The following is a 16,622-nucleotide window of genomic DNA, read 5'->3' on the forward strand; positions in this document are numbered from 1 at the left end:
TAAGCTGTCATTCTGTTACTTAACTCAGTGAAGTTCCAGATTTGTGACTTTAATTCATGCTCATTTAAACCAGGATAGTCTCAAGTTAGAAAATACTACTAAATGTTCTATATATGTCATATAAAACATTAATGGGATTTACAGATTCTCCCAAATGCATGGTAATGAAAATTAGTATTTTTGAATGATTTTGTTTTCTTAAATGCTCTCAAATGAGAAAGCTTAGAAAATTTGTTTCTAAGATTTGTAATAAAAAGAAGCTTTTCCTTAATGTTTGGAATTCCATCTTAAATTGTGTAGAACATTCAAAAAGGCCATTCAAGTAAGAGAAGATGTATTTGACAAATTACAGAATTATGTCCATGCAGCAGGAAAAGTAAGAGAATAACACAGTATTGTAATGGCAAAGTTAAAGGGTAAGTATGCAAATTTGTTTAGCATAGGTATGGAAAAATTACAGATGATCTGAACTTTTAAATCAGATCTAAAGTTTACGAATCTGATGTTCATCATTTTTCTTTTATAAGGATTAGGGCTTTCTTCTGTCAGTTGCAACTTGGCTAATTTTTTGTTTGTCCCTTTAATGTCTTGATAATTCATCAGAAAAAGGACATAATTCATCAAAATAGCATCATTAGATGCACAAGATGCGGTCAGTACTTTAAACAGCAGGATGCAAAAAATCCTGATCTGAGACAGAACCATTTGGGGGGAGGAATTGTAGTTCTTATCGAAAACCAAGCTGGTTAAAATAGGAAATGTGCCCAACTGAAAGAAGCAGGTTCTTTCTTTTAAGTGTTTGAGAAGGTGTGAGATATTTCCCTCCAGCCCCTCTTATGACTTCAGACAGCTGGTTTTTGAGTGAGGGTGATTGTTGAACTTTTCCATAGAGATTCTGTTATACTTAAGTTAACAATTGAATAACCTATTCAGTGCTTCTTTTATTTTGCTTTTCTGTAGACAAAACATGGATGCACACTCCTGAAGCCTTATCAAAGCATTATATTCCCTATAATGCAAAGGTAAGAAAATATGAAGTTATTTTCTCTTCATACCTTTTGAATGCAGCACATTCTATCTTGTTTTGACTTGAAGATTGCAGAGACATAGATTTGCCAGGTGAAATAATGAAGACAAACTCAGCAAATGTCTGTTTCGCAGGGGAAAATGTTCTGTTTTTAATGGCCAGTTGATTCTTGTTCTGAGCTATGGTTTACTAGAAGGCAAATCAGTGTTTCTTTTCTGCTTGATGATTTTGTAAATGGATGGAGGTTTTGAGTGCAAAGGAATTTAACATCAGGCCGCATGCTTACAATATTATCAAAATTAATGGCACAAACTTCTTTTGAACAGTATCAAAGGCAACGAGTAACAACCCTTTCTGCTGGATATACTGAAATGTCATGTGATAGAACAATAGTGGCATTTTTGTACAGTAAAGCCAGAAGCCTTACTTTAATTTTCTCATCCTAATTGCAGTGAGATAAGTTTATTTAAGTAATGGTTTGATTTGTCTAATGATTTCCTTTGACAGGAAATGCATCTTATCTAAATACCTTAGAACATGAAGCTTCCTAAATACCAGCTTAAAAGATAGTGTGGTAAAAGGAGGAGAGAATATGGAGCCATCAACATAACTCAGAGTAAACTGAGGAATCTGCAATTATTTGCTCAAACTGATAGTATAATTTATTACAATTCTGTTGTGGACTGTTCTGGATGACATTCCTTTATGATTGGTATTTCTTAATCTAAAAACCTTTCTTAAAATAGTCAATAAAAAAATTACGTGAAAATTCCTCGTATCAAATTTTTTAATCTAAATCTATAAAAAAATATTTTTTTCATGGGCCAGGGCTCAGGTATATGACTGTTCCCTGCTTTTGTATTTGCAATCTTCTTTTTTGTAGCATTGCCACAGAGTTTGTAATGGGATGTGAAGTCTCTTTCTCAGAGAAAGTTGCCAGGTTTTGGATGTGGTTTTATTCTGTGTGTTCTCCAACTGAATTTTTGTCCAAAGGATGTATTAGCATTTCACTGAATAGCCTTGCCAGACACCTTGGCTTTATATTGCACTTCTTCAGAGGGAGGATTACTTGCTGTGGTGACTGTGCCATGTGTTTTAAGAGCAAGCAGGAGCCATGAGTTTTTTCAAAGCACTGAACAATGTCTGTTCATTTTTGGTCTTTGAGAGAAAAAAGAAACCTCCTTCATCTTTCACATTTCATTGTCTTGCCCAAGAGCAGATCTGGTGAGTAGGTGTCAGTGCAGCTGTGCAGAAAAAGAATTAGAATAGAGAGGATGGTGCTGAGATGGTGGTAACTGTAGAAACAACAGCATCAGCAACTTCTGGAGCAGAAGAAAAGCAAGGAAAACTCCAATCTAAAGGAAGACTCTTGGTCCAAAATGTGTTTCCACTTATTTAGGCTGATATGTGCCTGAGTATCCTCTCCAATTCTGTTCCTGTTTGTTCTTTATTCCAGGGCCTCCTCCACCTTTGTGGTGGCCTCTAAGGTCTGTCAGAATACTTGCAGGAAACTGAAATTTTAATACCACATATGTTGGGTTTTGAGTTTGTTTTATTTATTTCTTTTTTAAGAAAGTTAAACTCATTTTTTTCATTTGGATCACAGTAGAAAATTCTTATTTAGAACTTTCAGTCATTTGATTCAAAGTAAGCAAAAAATTGCTCTGCTCTGTAACTTGAGTGTAAAGGGTATGGGATTCCCTACCCTGTTTATTTATTGGCACCTGGAATAAATTCACACAGCTTTTATGAACTCAGCTGGCATATGCAGGCATAACTATAATAAATCTAGATGATATTTCCACCTGAGTTCTCAAGTATCATTCTTGTTAAGTTTTGCAGTATTTTTCACTTGAAGAGGAAAGTATGTATCTATCAGTACCTTATGTGGGGTTTGCAGCATTTTGGGTTTTAAGTGAAATGTCTCATTGATTCGGTAACGTGTAGCTATGTTGTGAAATTATGATTAAAACCTTCAGAAAGCCTTCATTATACAAGAATTTAACAAAACTCATTGGGTTTTTTTTTTCCCAAATTGTTCCAATTCTCTAACATTCAGTTCATGTATCTTCAGTGTGTGTTGCGAAGAAAAGACAACACTTCATCTGATTTATGTTTCTTTATATGTGAGTGAAGAATGATATGTTCAGAAAATCAAATAAGTTTGATGGAAAGTAATACCAGAGACTTTATTTGTCCATGAGTAAGTGAGCTGTATTCTACTCCACAGTTTTTTGCATGAAGATTAGTGTGGATGGAAAAGTGGTTGCTGTTCTTTATAAGACACAAAAATAGTTTCTCTTACACTAATCTGAGATGATCAGAACATGGGCAGAGCTTACTGGGAAAGATGAAGTTTTGTTTGTTCCTAAAACAACTCGTTGATAAAATGCAGTTCATGAGTTGACTGTTATTAAAAAAAAAAATCCCAGCAAAGTTAACTGGAAATTAAAAGAAACCTGCAATATTGATAAGTGGCCTTTTTTCTTTACCAATTGGAGAGAACCTTTTTAACAGAGAATTAGTAATGTCATGTTATCTCTTAGAACATGCACCCTCAGGATGATTTATGGCCATAATCCTCTTTGCAAGAAAACATGAGCTGAGTTGTTTCTTCTGCAAGTAAAATCCAGGAAACATGAGTCTCCGAAGGAAGCCCTGAAATATAAAACTGTCTTGAATGTCTCTCTTTTCCAACACACCCACTCCTACTTTGCTGGTTTGAAATTAGCTGGTTTTGGCATGATTTTGCACAGTGTAAACCTATGAGGCTTTGGGTTTTTTATTTGTGGGAGGTGGGAGGGATGGGACGGGGGTGTTTATTTTCCCTCTTCAATTTTCTTTTGTTTGCTTTTGTTCTGTTACTGTTATTTTTTTGTGTTTAGTGGTTTTTCTTGGATCCTTTTTTTTTTTTTTTCTGCTTGTCTCACTGATATCTTGGTCTACCAGAAAGCACTGATAAGAAGATTGCTCACCCTTCAGCATGCTCTGGATATGTGACCCTTGTTTAGTGAAGCCAGAATTTTGACATCAGTTTGTGGCCCTGTGTTTTTTTAACTGTGTCACTACAAATGAAAGCATATTGGTCACACTTTTTTTTTCCTCCCAGAAAGATAATTTAGAATTTTCATAATACAGTACCAAATATAGACTTTTTGAAGTGGTGGCGTGACAGTTTTAATGTCACCTGGATATAAAATTCTAAGGCAACCCCAAACTTCTCTGTGTTAATTTTTTCTGTAATGGTCCTTAATTAAGAAGGGTTATTTGTGGTTTCTTCTGTACTGTAAAGAAAATCTCTTTTGCCCTTAAGGCAATTCTTTTGATTTTAGGCCACTTTCCTTCCTGCAAAACAGAAGTGGTCAAAGTGTGACTTTATAATGGAATAAGACTGCAACCTTTAAATAGGGCTGGTGGTTGTCATCCCCTGAGTGCTGCCTTTCTGCCAGTCAGAAGCTGCCCCAGCCAGCCATGTGTACTATGTCTCTCTGTGGGAATTGTGTCTGTAATCCCCTTCAGACTCACTTGCTTATTTTTTGGCTTATGTCAAACTTCCACAAGCGCAGCTTTCCGTTTTGCAGAGAGAGGTTGTGCTTTGCCAGCCTGGTGTTTGTGTTGGCAGCTGGCAAGGCAGGGGTCGGTGGCTCTGACCTTACACAAGGCAGAAATGCTGCCCTTTTCCATGGCAAGTGATGGCACATTAAACCCTTGGGAGGACGTTTCACCAAGAGATGTCACAGCTCCCAGTGTGCACTGGCCTGATGCTGGCTTCACACTCACTTTCAGAGTTTGCCTATTGTCAGCTGCTGGTTTGATTCTTGATGTAGCAGTTTCAATTTGAAAGCTTAGAGTTAAATGAAAAATTCCAAAAAGCAGTTTAGTAATGGTCACACTTTATGATCTGGAAGGTCTTTTCCAACCCAAATGATTATGTAAGTCTGTAACAGAAGACCTCCCTTGGCAGTACCTAAAACTCATAGTCTTCACTGTAGGACAATAAACAGATTATTTAGATTCTCAACTATATGCCATTTCTTTTTCCATGTGTTTTTTATCGTCATTTAATGGCAAATATGCTCTTGTGGAGCAGGCATTTTGGTCAAATGATGTCATTATGGTTGCAGGGCTCTAGATGCATTTCTGTCTTTTGAATATCTCCACTTTGCTATCATTAGTGTACAGTATTATCAAAGCCACGTTTTTGTGGCATAAACTGCACTTCTACTACAATTATTTTTTATTGCTATAGAAATTCTCTTTTTCTATCAGTCAGCATTTCAGCAGAATGATCATGACTGTATCATTAAAAGTAATGAAAAAATGTCAAATGTCAAATTATATGTAGCTTTCTCAAGTCAGCAGAGTTACAAGGCACACTATTTAAGATATGTGGTGAAGATAGATACAGCAAGATATTTCAAACAGAGCACAAAAATGTTGAAAATTAGAAACTACTGCAGTAGAAGAGAAATAATGAGTTTTCCTGCTTTATATTTATTATAATTAGAATTAATGACTTAATACGAATTAACTTTCATTAGGGTTCCAAAATGTCTTGCATGTGATGATAATTAATTTAGTGTTTAAGCACAGGAAAAATTAGTTTAGTGAAAACACCCAAATGAGATAGGAAAGCAAAAACTTGTAATTTTACAAGGCAATGCAAATTTGAACTTCTTAGTTATTTCTGATACATTACAGTCATTAAATTGGGGCTCATTATACTAAAGATGAATAAACATGCAAATGAAATCTAAAATATTTAAAGTCTGCAACAGGTACTCTCAACAGACTTGGTTTGATTGCTCTTATTCTCCAGAAGAGGGCCTCCTTCAAGAAAAGAATCAAATTTATGAGCAATTCCAGTGTTTGTTCTTTAAATTCCATTTGTGTATAGTAATGCAAGGCAGTTTAGTGTAATGGATGATGTTTCATTTATTTTCTTTTTCTGGAAAATGAAAAAAAATAAGGCCTATGTGTTTGAGTGAAATGGTTGTGATAGGTTCCAGTTGGAAACAAAAAAAAAAAATTACGAAAAACACTGGTCATGTTGTCAATACTTTATGAACTCCAACTGAAGGACAAACTGGTAGCTCTTGATCTGTTCCCCATGGCTGCCATCTTCTTTAAGGTTCTGCTTGCCATCCTTTGGGCTTTTCATAAGCTCCACTTTCTTTGAAATTTCTGTGTCCTGTGTGACGTAACTTCATTTACAACTATGAAACATTTGCAGCGCAAGAAAGTTATGGGGGCTGGAGTTTCTTGCAGGAATCACAAATGCTTCATACCAATTTCTGGCATTCAGCGTAGGATCTGAAAAATAATTGGAGTCCCTCTCTCAGTAATGCAGTAAGATGTTAAAAATGTGATAAAACAGGTTGAAGACAGAGCCCCTTGTCTACATTGAAGCTGATGAGTGATCCACCACAGCCCTAAAGTATTTCCTGTCCTGAGCAAGTTTTAGGTTTCCTTTGTATGCAAGCAGTTTGCTTCTCTCACATAAATTGCCATCACATCCATTTTAATTTAGCACCCTGGCTGCTTAATTACGCTTTTTCATCATCTCTGATTTAAACAGTCTAATTTGTACCTCTACTATCAGAAAAAAAATATTTTTAAACACCTTAAGAGCTTGAGATAAATTTTTTTTGGTAGAAAGTTCTAAAATCAGTTATTTCAGACATTGATATGCTTTCTAACAAGTATAATCTGGATTGAAAATACAAATCTGCAAAAGATTTAGCTCATTGTTGGATTTTGAAGCACCCTCAGTTTTAGGAAGAGGGAATGTCCTCTGTATCCTGGAAGGTTGCAGTTGTCCCTTGGCGGTCTAGCATTTGGATTAGGATTTTCTTTGGGAATTGAAGTGAAAGAATCTAGTGTAATAGAGGTTGGAAGGACCTCTGGAGATGATCCAGCTAATTCCCATCTGAGAAGTTATTTCAAAGCCAGGTGGTACAAAGCAGAGCCTTATGCAATTGAGCTTTAAATGCCATTAAGGGCAGAGATTCAGAGCCTCTTGGCAGCCAGTTCCAGGACATAATTCCCTACCATTGTGACTTCTTTTGCCTTATTTCTAGTTGTGATTTTGTACAGCTTGTGACTCTCAGCCCTGCATACACATGGACCTGGTGTGTACACCAGGCTCATCCCCTTCAGGCTGCACAAGTGCAGCTCCGTTTTTCCTGACCATCCTCTTCTCTGTCGCATTCCTCACTGCTGTCAACCCCAGCTGAGGTTTGGCTTTTCTAAATTGGTCCCTGCATGCCTGGAAAAGCTATCCATATTCCTCCTATGTTCCCTGTGCCAGGTCCCCCTTCCACGCCCTCCCCTGTGTATCTCTGCCAGCTGTAGCTGGATGCTCAGGCAGCTGTTCAGGGATGCAGGAATGCTTTTGGGAATTATGCAGGCTAGCTGATTGCTGCCTGGCCTGTGGCTTTAATAGGAAATGTGATGTTTTTATCTTACTAAGAGGCTTCAACTACCGCAGCAGTTGGTCTAGTAACATTTCACGTGGAAGTCAGGCTTAGTTTAAGCTTCCAAGTGTGAATGCAACTTAAGGGAAATTATGAAATTGCAAGTCCTTATTTACCCTGCAGAGCCTGAAGAGTTTCCCTGTTGGGGTGCCCCTACAGGGAATTGCTGGATGTTGCTGCTCATGCAGAGCTGGTCTCCTGGTGGCAGAGCATTGGGAGCTAGGATTCTGACGTTCCTGGAGGCAAAAGTATTGCCAAGTTTCACACTTTGCTTAGATATTGGAAAGAATTTGGTCTAGGTGTAACTTTAAGCCTTGTGTTTTATTTTACTTCAAGAGTGGGTATTGTTCTGTTTTGTCTAATAATCAGTTGCAGAAGGGCTAGAAACCCATGGCATCTATGTAACTTCTGGATTGTGTGGCACATAGTTTATACATGTGTGGTAAACTTTTCTTTCTGGCTCAGAACTTGTTTCAACCTTTTACTACAAATTTTGGTTTCCTAACTATGTATATTGTTTTGGTTGAGTTGGAAGATCCACATCAGGACATTCTGTGGTGTTGATTTCTCTGGCATAGAAGACTTATGTGGATGATGCAATTAACAGAGCACATTGGTGAACAGCATAGCACCTGAGACCCAACCTATGCTAGGTATACTCTTTAGGTTATTTTTATTGTATAATTTATTATTCTTTATGTAGATTGTAATTATTAGATTATCCTTCTAAATTGTGCTTCTTAGTGTAGAAGCACTGTTTGTTGCAATGAACAACCATGTGTTTGTGTTAATCCAAAAAGTTCTGAAAGTGGAATATATTTTTTTAATAGAAAAGACACTTGCAGGTTTTTCTGTAGTAGTAATAGCAACTCTCAGCAGCAGTTCTTCATAATATTGCATTTAGAGCACAAGTCCTATGAGGAGCTGCTGAGGGAGCACCAGATGCTCCCCAGATTTTTTCCTCATGGATGCAATGAGGTTGAAGGAAAACCTTACTGCCTGCTATATGTACCCAAAAAGAGGTTGTAGACAAGTGGGGGTTGGTGTCTTCTCTAAGGTAATAAGTGACAGGACAAGGGGAATCTGCCTCCGGTTTGCCAGGAGAGATTTTGGTTGGATATTAGGGAAAATTTCTGCTCTGAAAGGGTGGTCAGACATGGAACAGGCTGTCCAGGGATGTGGTGGAATCACCAGCCCTGATAGTGGTCAAAAACCATGTGGTTGTAGCACTTAGGACATTTTTAGCCGTGAACATGGTGGTGCTGGGTTGCATGCAATGATCTTAGAGACCCTTTGCAACCTAACTGATTCTATGGTTTAGTATTGAACTCAGCATCTGAAGCATATTTCTAAAGATACCATGTTAACAATGAGTTTCAAAGTATGTTTTGAACAGTTGCATCTCTGGCCTTCCCTGGTATTGTCTCACAAGAGGTGAGCAATGAGGTTGTTGAGACAAAAGTCACAAAATCATTAGAATCTTCACAGCAGCTTTTACAGTGTCATTTTCCTATTCTTCAGAGAAAAGCTATGTCAGTGTTTGAGTATTAATCTTCTAAAGTCTGTGATACTCAGAGTCATGAGTTCCTCAGCCCTGGCTAAGAGCAGGCACTCACTGATGAAGGAGCAGTGAGTGATCTGCCTGTTCAAAACAAATGATTAAAGCTCAGAGGTCTGCCCAGTCAGAATTAACAGAGCTAGAAGGAGTGTGCAAAGACCTTAGGGTCAACAAAGATTTACTCAACCCTCCACATCCCTCTCTGTTCCTTCCCTGTTGCTCATATTTATTCCCTTGCCTCTCCCTAAGTCTGCTTGGAACTGCCAGTTAGCTCATTAGCATCTCCTCTGGGATTCCCTCTGCAGCTCTGTTTCCAGAGAGCTGGCAGCTGTGGGAATGGGAGGTTTCTGGAAGAAGGCCTTTCAGCCTCTACACTGTCAAGTATCAAGTGACTTGCATGTCTGACACTGGAATTAGTAGGGTTTAAACATCTGGATTTTCTCCTTGTGGGCTAGGTGACCCACAGCTGTTTCTAGGTTGGTTTGCTTTAGATTAAATCAGGCCTGCAGGTGAATTACTCTTTCTTATCTCTAACATTCAATCTCAGCCTTTCTATAAACTAGAAACAGAGCTGGTTTATAGACAATAAGAGAATGGCGCAATATTCTTAACAGAAAATTCTACAAGGAGATAAAACTTTAAAAACAGAGCCAAGACTACAGGAGTCTGTCCAAAGGCCAGGCTGTTCACCATTCAGGAAAAGTTTCACATATGCTGATCTCCATGAGGATTCTTCCTCTAATAAACCATCAGACAAACCACCAGCTGCAGTCCCTGACTTTATTAACTTTAATAAAATCGCAATGTACACTAGTCAGCTGCAGATCCTGGACTGCAATAAATATTTCAGAAATGTCTCCTTCTGATCACTTTGGCTCAGAAAGGGTAAAACAATCTTGGCCTGTTTTAAAAAGCATTTTGAACTTTGAATACAAGAATGTTAGGTATAACTTATTAGAGGAACTAGTATTTTCTGGTTTGGAACATAGCAGAGGAGAAATATTTGCATTAAGTTATTTGTAAAGCTTTGTTGAAAAGTTTTGCTTTTTCACTAGGAATTATGTGCCCCTAAAAGGGAATAATGGGTTACATTGGTCTAAACTTTCATTTTTTTTCTTCAGTATTTTTATAACTAATATTCTCTTCCTTCTGAATCTTTAGGAAAGTCAAAATGGGGCCGGTCCTATTGTTTTACAATTTATTTTGCGATGTGTTGCTGTAGTATTGCTGAAAATAGGGAAAATATAGAAACAGGGATGTCCATTAAATCTTTGAAATGTGTAGAACCAAGGGTTGTATTTGAAGGGAAAGATAACTAGAAAGAGAACTAGAAAAGTCCTTAAATCTTATCTTGTACTATTGCTGTAGTTCCCAATGCTTCTGAGTAGAAAGAAACTACAAGGGCAGATAAGTAACTCAACAAATCATGTTAATTAGAACTAAAAGATTAGGTGGGAGGCAAACCTTGTTTACTCATGAATACAGGTTTTATTGTGGAAAATTCCATTACAATCAGGAATTTATAGATCTTCTTAAGTCAGAGTTTAGAAGCCATATCCCATATCCTCACTTTATGAGGCATTGAGGACCTGAAACTCTCAAAGGCAAACACATTCTCAAAATGAAAAGCATTCCCCAAAATTGCATGTGCATGCTTAATGTTCAGAATAATCTTAAATCTTTAAAACTAGGTATGGGTTTAGGGGTTAAATATTGGGTTTTGAAGGGAGGCAGGTGGGAAGGTGGGACCTCTTCACATGTTCTTTATCTTTGAAATTTGCTGAAGCACTCTGAGTGTGTGCTGTATGACAGAACACTTTGTTAATTTTGTGCTGCTTATAGCTTTTTATTTGTGTTAGTGTTGGCTGTTTGATGTGTATGAGGAAGAATAGGGTCGATGTTTTATATTGATTTTCATCAGTAACACTCAGAGGTACTAACTGAAGCTGTGCTGTGCATTTCCAAGGGGTTACTGCAATTTATCACAGTTCATTAGATCATAAATTCTTTGAAGCTAAGGGCTATCTTTTTGATGTTTGTGCAACTTCTAGAATAATGAGAGGGAGGCTGTAGGTGCTAGCCTGATGCAAGTAGTCATAGATCAAAGCTCAGAATAAGTAGGCAACAGAAGACCTTGGACTTCTCTCATGAGCTTTTTTCTCAGCTGGGATAATTAAATGATAATGCAGATAAGAAATTGGTGACTTAATATCCTCAGCTTAAAGATAAGGAACAGAGGTAATACTGAAGATTTTCCACATATCTGCCCCAAATCCTTGTTCTCAAATCCGACCCCAAAAATTGAACTCTGCTTTCATGCCTTGAGCTCAAGATTAAATGTCTTCTCAATACCTGTTCTCTTAGTGAAAAGGATTAGGTCGCTATTTAGGGAAGATTCTATGTCCTTATGTGAAGGATTTTTAAATACAGAATCAGACTTTTCTGGTTCTATGTTCACCTAATGATATGAGTATCATTTTAATGATCTAGTCCAGATTAATTTTACCACTTCAGCACCAGATTGAGGTCTTTTATTGAAAAACATAACATTTTTTATGAAGTAAGAAGTGAAAGCCAATATTTTGTTGGATTAATTGCCATTGTAAAATAATTTACAGATTACTTTCCATCTCAGTTATGTTCTCCTAAAAAGTTCATCCAGGATGTTCTTCTCATCTGCTGGTAGATCTAAGGTCACGATAATGGTGGTTTCATTTTATATCTGATGTTGCCAGGTCGAAATATTTTTACATTTTGCTAAAATAATCAATCTAATAAGAAAATTCAGCTTTCTATTTTGTGCTGTTTAGCGGGAAGAATATTTTCTGTGTTGTAGTAGTGCTCTTCACGTTTGTTAAATGATAACATAAAGAGACAGTTATTTCTGTTCCAAATAATTTTTAAAATTACCTCATCCTATCCAGATTAAAAAAAAGAAACTGTTATGGATATTCTTCAAGTGCCTGAAGGCCAGATGTTGAATTATGGTGATCACATCGGTTTTATAGCTGTCTTTTATGAGAGATTGTGTGTAAAGAAGGGAGTTTTTTCTGAAAACAGATTAATGAGAGACAATATAGACAGGCTCATAAAACAGAAATCATCACAGAGAAGACACTTCCAGTTCTCTGGAGGAAAAGTGAAAGATCCAGTACAGCTAAACCAATGGAAAAAATGTTTTTCTTGTTAAGGCCCATTGCCTGAATTGTACTTGTTTCCAGAATCAGTGCTGGAGTTGAAGAAGAGGGATTTAAAGTAGGGTTTGTGTTCTGTGCAGCAGCATTTCCACAGACAATGAGGCAGAGGTATGTTAAGAGTGCATCCCCAGCCTTGGGAAGGAAGATTTCCCACATGTTTGTGTTTTCCCATTAAAAATTTGAATGCAATTCCCAAAAATCCTTGGCCAGCTTACCTTGTGCTGTAGTCATGACCCCACAGTAGATGAAGACCCTGTTGAGCTGCTGTGGTTGCAGAGCCATTTTCTTTCCACCTCTGCTCTTCGTTTGCTTTTCCAGTTTACCTCCAGCTGTGCTGTCTTATTGCTATCGCCCCTTTTCAGTCCAAATAATCAAAGCACTCAGAATCAGTGCAGGTTGCTCTGTCCTTTTTTCTTTTATTCCTAGATACCCACTTAAAGATATTTAGTCAGAATTTCAATCATGTTGCAGTTTTAAGGGCATCTGCTTTGTTCCCTGTGTATTTATCTGCTGCATGGACCACCTCTCCCTGCAGAATTAGTTCCTTCCACAAGTAACTAATTTGGTTTTGACTTGGCTATCCCAGTCAAATACTCTGAAATTTTCTGAGAGTGTTCTGTGAATATAGCAGATGAGAAAGACCATGTATATGTGTCATTTGTATAAAATTACCAACACATTTAAAGAAGTAAATGGAGCTTAGGAAGTAGTTTCTAGGAGCCAAGAAAAATAATTTCTTTTTATTGGACACAGATATTTTCTTGTCCACTTTTATAAAAATGCTGGTATTCATTTCTATGAATATAGTATTTAATTTAGTGTATTTAATTTAGCATATTCAGGTAGATTAGCCATGTGATTGTGAATTACACTTTGCATACTGACTCAACATATTTTCTCACTGAAGTTACATTACTAATAAAACATTAGGCTTATTCTTTTTTCACAAATTAAGTTGTTCTCAGTATAGGAAATCTACAGTTTAGGAAAAAAAATCAACCAATCAATGAAAAAGCAACCAAGTTTCACACTTCATCTTCCTGTCCTTTACTGCTCCTCCAAACCTGTATCTGCCCTGTGGTGTCTATTATCTTGCCCACAGAATGTATGTATAAATTATTTACTGCACTCAAAGTTAAGATACTAGATTTTAAAGATGATCTTCTCTGGTAATGACAGCTTAAAAAAAAGAAATTGACCAAAATTTTCGGTTTCTTCTTTCTTTTGGGTTTCTGTTCAAAATTTTGTGTTTCTTCAGAAGCCTACCAAAATTTATAGCCTACCAAAATTGATATTTCCAAGCTGCTAAAGCATTAGCTGCACACACTCATGGCTCTTTCTTCAGAATAGCTCTTTTCTGGTGTGCTGCCTGTCCTCTGTTTGACAGCACATCGATTCCCTGAATCAAGAATTAAATCAGGAGTCATTTATTCTAATTATGGTGCAGAAAGCCTCGCAGTATCAAAAGTCCTGATTGAGAAGCAATGCAGTGTCCTTAAAATAGGCTATTCCTTATTTCACATTAAACTGGAAAAGGTCTTTAATAAACTGCAAGTCAGGGACAATAGTTATTTGTTCCTATTACTGAGGCTATTTGTGTTGGAATGAGGATTTTGTTCCTAACTGTGACTTCTGTTTTTTGTCCCACAGGGAATTCCTGTTTCTGTGTTTATAATGTCATTGCATGTTGCCATGGCAAAAGTTGTATTGCCATGATACAACTTTTACAATACAAGTTGAGTATTTTGTTAGTCAAGGACAAGGGAGGTAGAAATTAGATCAAAATAAACTTTAACCACAAAATGGGAAACGTCTGTCCAATTTAATCTCTGTTTTTATAAGATGTTGTTAGTGTTTTCTGGTAAAAAAGAGTAACTTCAATAGGTTTTGATTTGTATTTATTAACATATATATATTTATATATGTATATAAATTCATCACAATTTCTTCCAGAATTGGTAGAATTTATTTACATTGAGCAGAGGAAGGCTATAAGAATTTTGTGTCCAGCTTCAGTTGCTACAAGCTGAATGCTCAGAATTGCACAATCCCACCTTGAACTGGCACATGGAAACTCCTGGCTGGTCTGGTACATGTTGTTATGAAAGAAAGAATCTGAAGCCTGTGCTCAGAGCCCATCCTAACAATGACCTCATCTGGGAAGCATCTCTTGGAAGGAGCAGCTGCTCTCAGTGGTGCCATGGCCTATTTGCTCCCCTGCCTCAGAGGTGCACCCCAAAACTTCTGCATCAAATACTCCTGGGTTTAGAAAGCTTCACCTTATTGGTAGAGCAGAATGGTTCTGTCAGTTTGCTGAATTAAGATAGCTTTGTTATCAAATACTTGACAGCATATCTTGGCTCTTCATGAGGGCTTTTTGTCTCAGTTCAGTTTTCATTCTTTTTGGGGAGATAGGCCCCTAATATTTGTAACGGGAAAAAAAGTCAGCAGGACAGATGGAGCTTAACAGAGTTCACGCTTCAGCTTGCTGTATTATGTAGAAAAATAGAGATGGTTTCAGGATGTTACTACAGAGCCAACCAGTAGGTGCTGCATTCAGAGGAACAGTGGGGTTGTGAAAACCAGGGTGATAATTCAGCAGTGCTAAATTGTGAAACCAGGACAGCAGCTTTTGATGGCTTGTTCTGGGTGTTCAAGCTGCTGTGATGCAACTTGGGATCTTTATCTTGCTGTACCTTGAATTGTAGCATTTTACTGGGGAGGTGAGTGTTTTTGAGGAGCCAGCGGACATGGGAATCTGTCCTTTCCATTTGAGAGTGCTGAAGATGATGATCTTTAACCTCAGCTTGGGTGGGGCAGTGGCTTTACACAAGTAGTAACAATTGAAGGTTTTCTCCTACAGCAGTGCAGTGAAGTTCCTGCTGAAGGGCCAGAGTTGATGGCTGACATCTGCAGAGGTAAAGGGGAAAGTGAAGCAAAGTGGCCTCTTTGTTCTGAAATTTCTAACACTGCATTTCACATCTGTACAAAGAATGTAGAAGTTGATGCAATTTTTCGGTTTTATGTTTAAGGTAAATTAAATCACTGCATTGGCATCTGTTTCATGGAAAAAAAAAGCAGCAAATGGTATTGTTACATTAAGATATTTGGAAATATCTAGGACTTAGTGAAAAACTATGTTTTAGTACATTCAAGGGCCTACTGTGACTTTACAATTTTCATGAAGAAGTTATGCTTAAGTTAAATTGAGTTGCTGTGGTGCAGAACTAAGGCTGTGTAATTATGAATGTGTAAAGCTGAAAAATCTGTCCACTCTGTTATTGTTTACTTCTGAAGTTCAAAAATTTGATGTATAAAATAGTGAATATGCATTATTTTTAGGTGCCTTTCTTCAGTGAAGGTATTTTTTTTTTTTTTTACTGGCAAAAATCCAGTCAAGAATATAAGTTTTCTAAATTGAAGTATTCAAGTAGTGTGATGTGTCTTGAGTGAGTGTCAGAGGCTTTTCATGTTTGAATATCCTTTCTAAAGGAAGTGTCAGGTTTGATAATTAAGTCTGTTCTATCTTGATACAGAATGGTTTGTGTGCCCACCTTCACTGAACCTTGCTTCAACAATGAAAATTCTTGCAGAACTTAAGATGTGCTGCATTTTAGGACTGACCAGTCATTTCAGAGCTTCCAGTTCTTAACTCTTGGAGGGCACAAACTGATTGGAATCTAAAATAATATGAGAGTAACAGCAGAGGTTTGCAGGGGCTGGCAAGGATGTTATTGAGCATCTGTGGTTGGACAGCTCAGTCCTTTCCTACACAAGTCAGAATTCAGGCCATGTATAGGGTCAAGCTAGACCACATTTGTCAATACTCTGCTTATTGGATGGGTTTTCTCCTGGTAGTTACCCTCAAACTTTGAGGCAGTATCCAGCTGTGCCACAGGAGGCTCTGCGGAGTTGATGAGTAGTGGCAGAGGAGGAGAAGATTTGATGCCATTGCTTGGCGTGTCAATAGTGTGTGGATTGGAGTAAAAGAGGTGTAATAATTTGAGGATGATGCCTTTGGGTTACTCTCAGACATCTCCTGATGCAGCAAAAGGATCTGACAGTTTCTCCTTACCAAAAAAAAAAAATCTTTTCACATGTGTAAAAAGCCAAAAGTGGAAACACAGAGTATGTTGAAATTTAAGCATAATAGATGAATTTTGAAAATGTGTCATTCTTTAATTTACTCCTTCATTTTGTCCAGCCTCTGAGCACAGGATTCTTGCATGTGAAGGCTGAAGAACATTGCCACACACATGAGGAAAGAATGCCATCAAAAGAACCTGTGTGACCCAGACACAGACAGGGAATAAATGATGAGAAATTATGTTCTCCAGTGATGGATTTGCTCTTGCTGCCATTTT

General features: G+C 37.4%; 1 protein-coding gene across 5 annotated transcripts in view; it reads left to right on the forward strand.

Moving 5' to 3' along the window:
* GULP1 (GULP PTB domain containing engulfment adaptor 1) overlaps positions 1-16,622 on the forward strand; it is a 143,120-nt gene that overhangs the window by 78,526 nt on the left and 47,972 nt on the right. For all 5 annotated transcript variants that reach the window (XM_005486942.4, XM_026793328.2, XM_005486941.4 and 2 more), the window contains one exon: positions 961-1,022. In XM_005486942.4, the coding sequence (XP_005486999.2) occupies positions 961-1,022 (62 nt within the window). The remainder of the gene's footprint in view (positions 1-960; positions 1,023-16,622) is intronic.

This window comes from Zonotrichia albicollis, chromosome 10 (assembly GCF_047830755.1).
Source record: "Zonotrichia albicollis isolate bZonAlb1 chromosome 10, bZonAlb1.hap1, whole genome shotgun sequence".
Taxonomy (NCBI): Eukaryota; Metazoa; Chordata; class Aves; order Passeriformes; family Passerellidae; genus Zonotrichia; species Zonotrichia albicollis.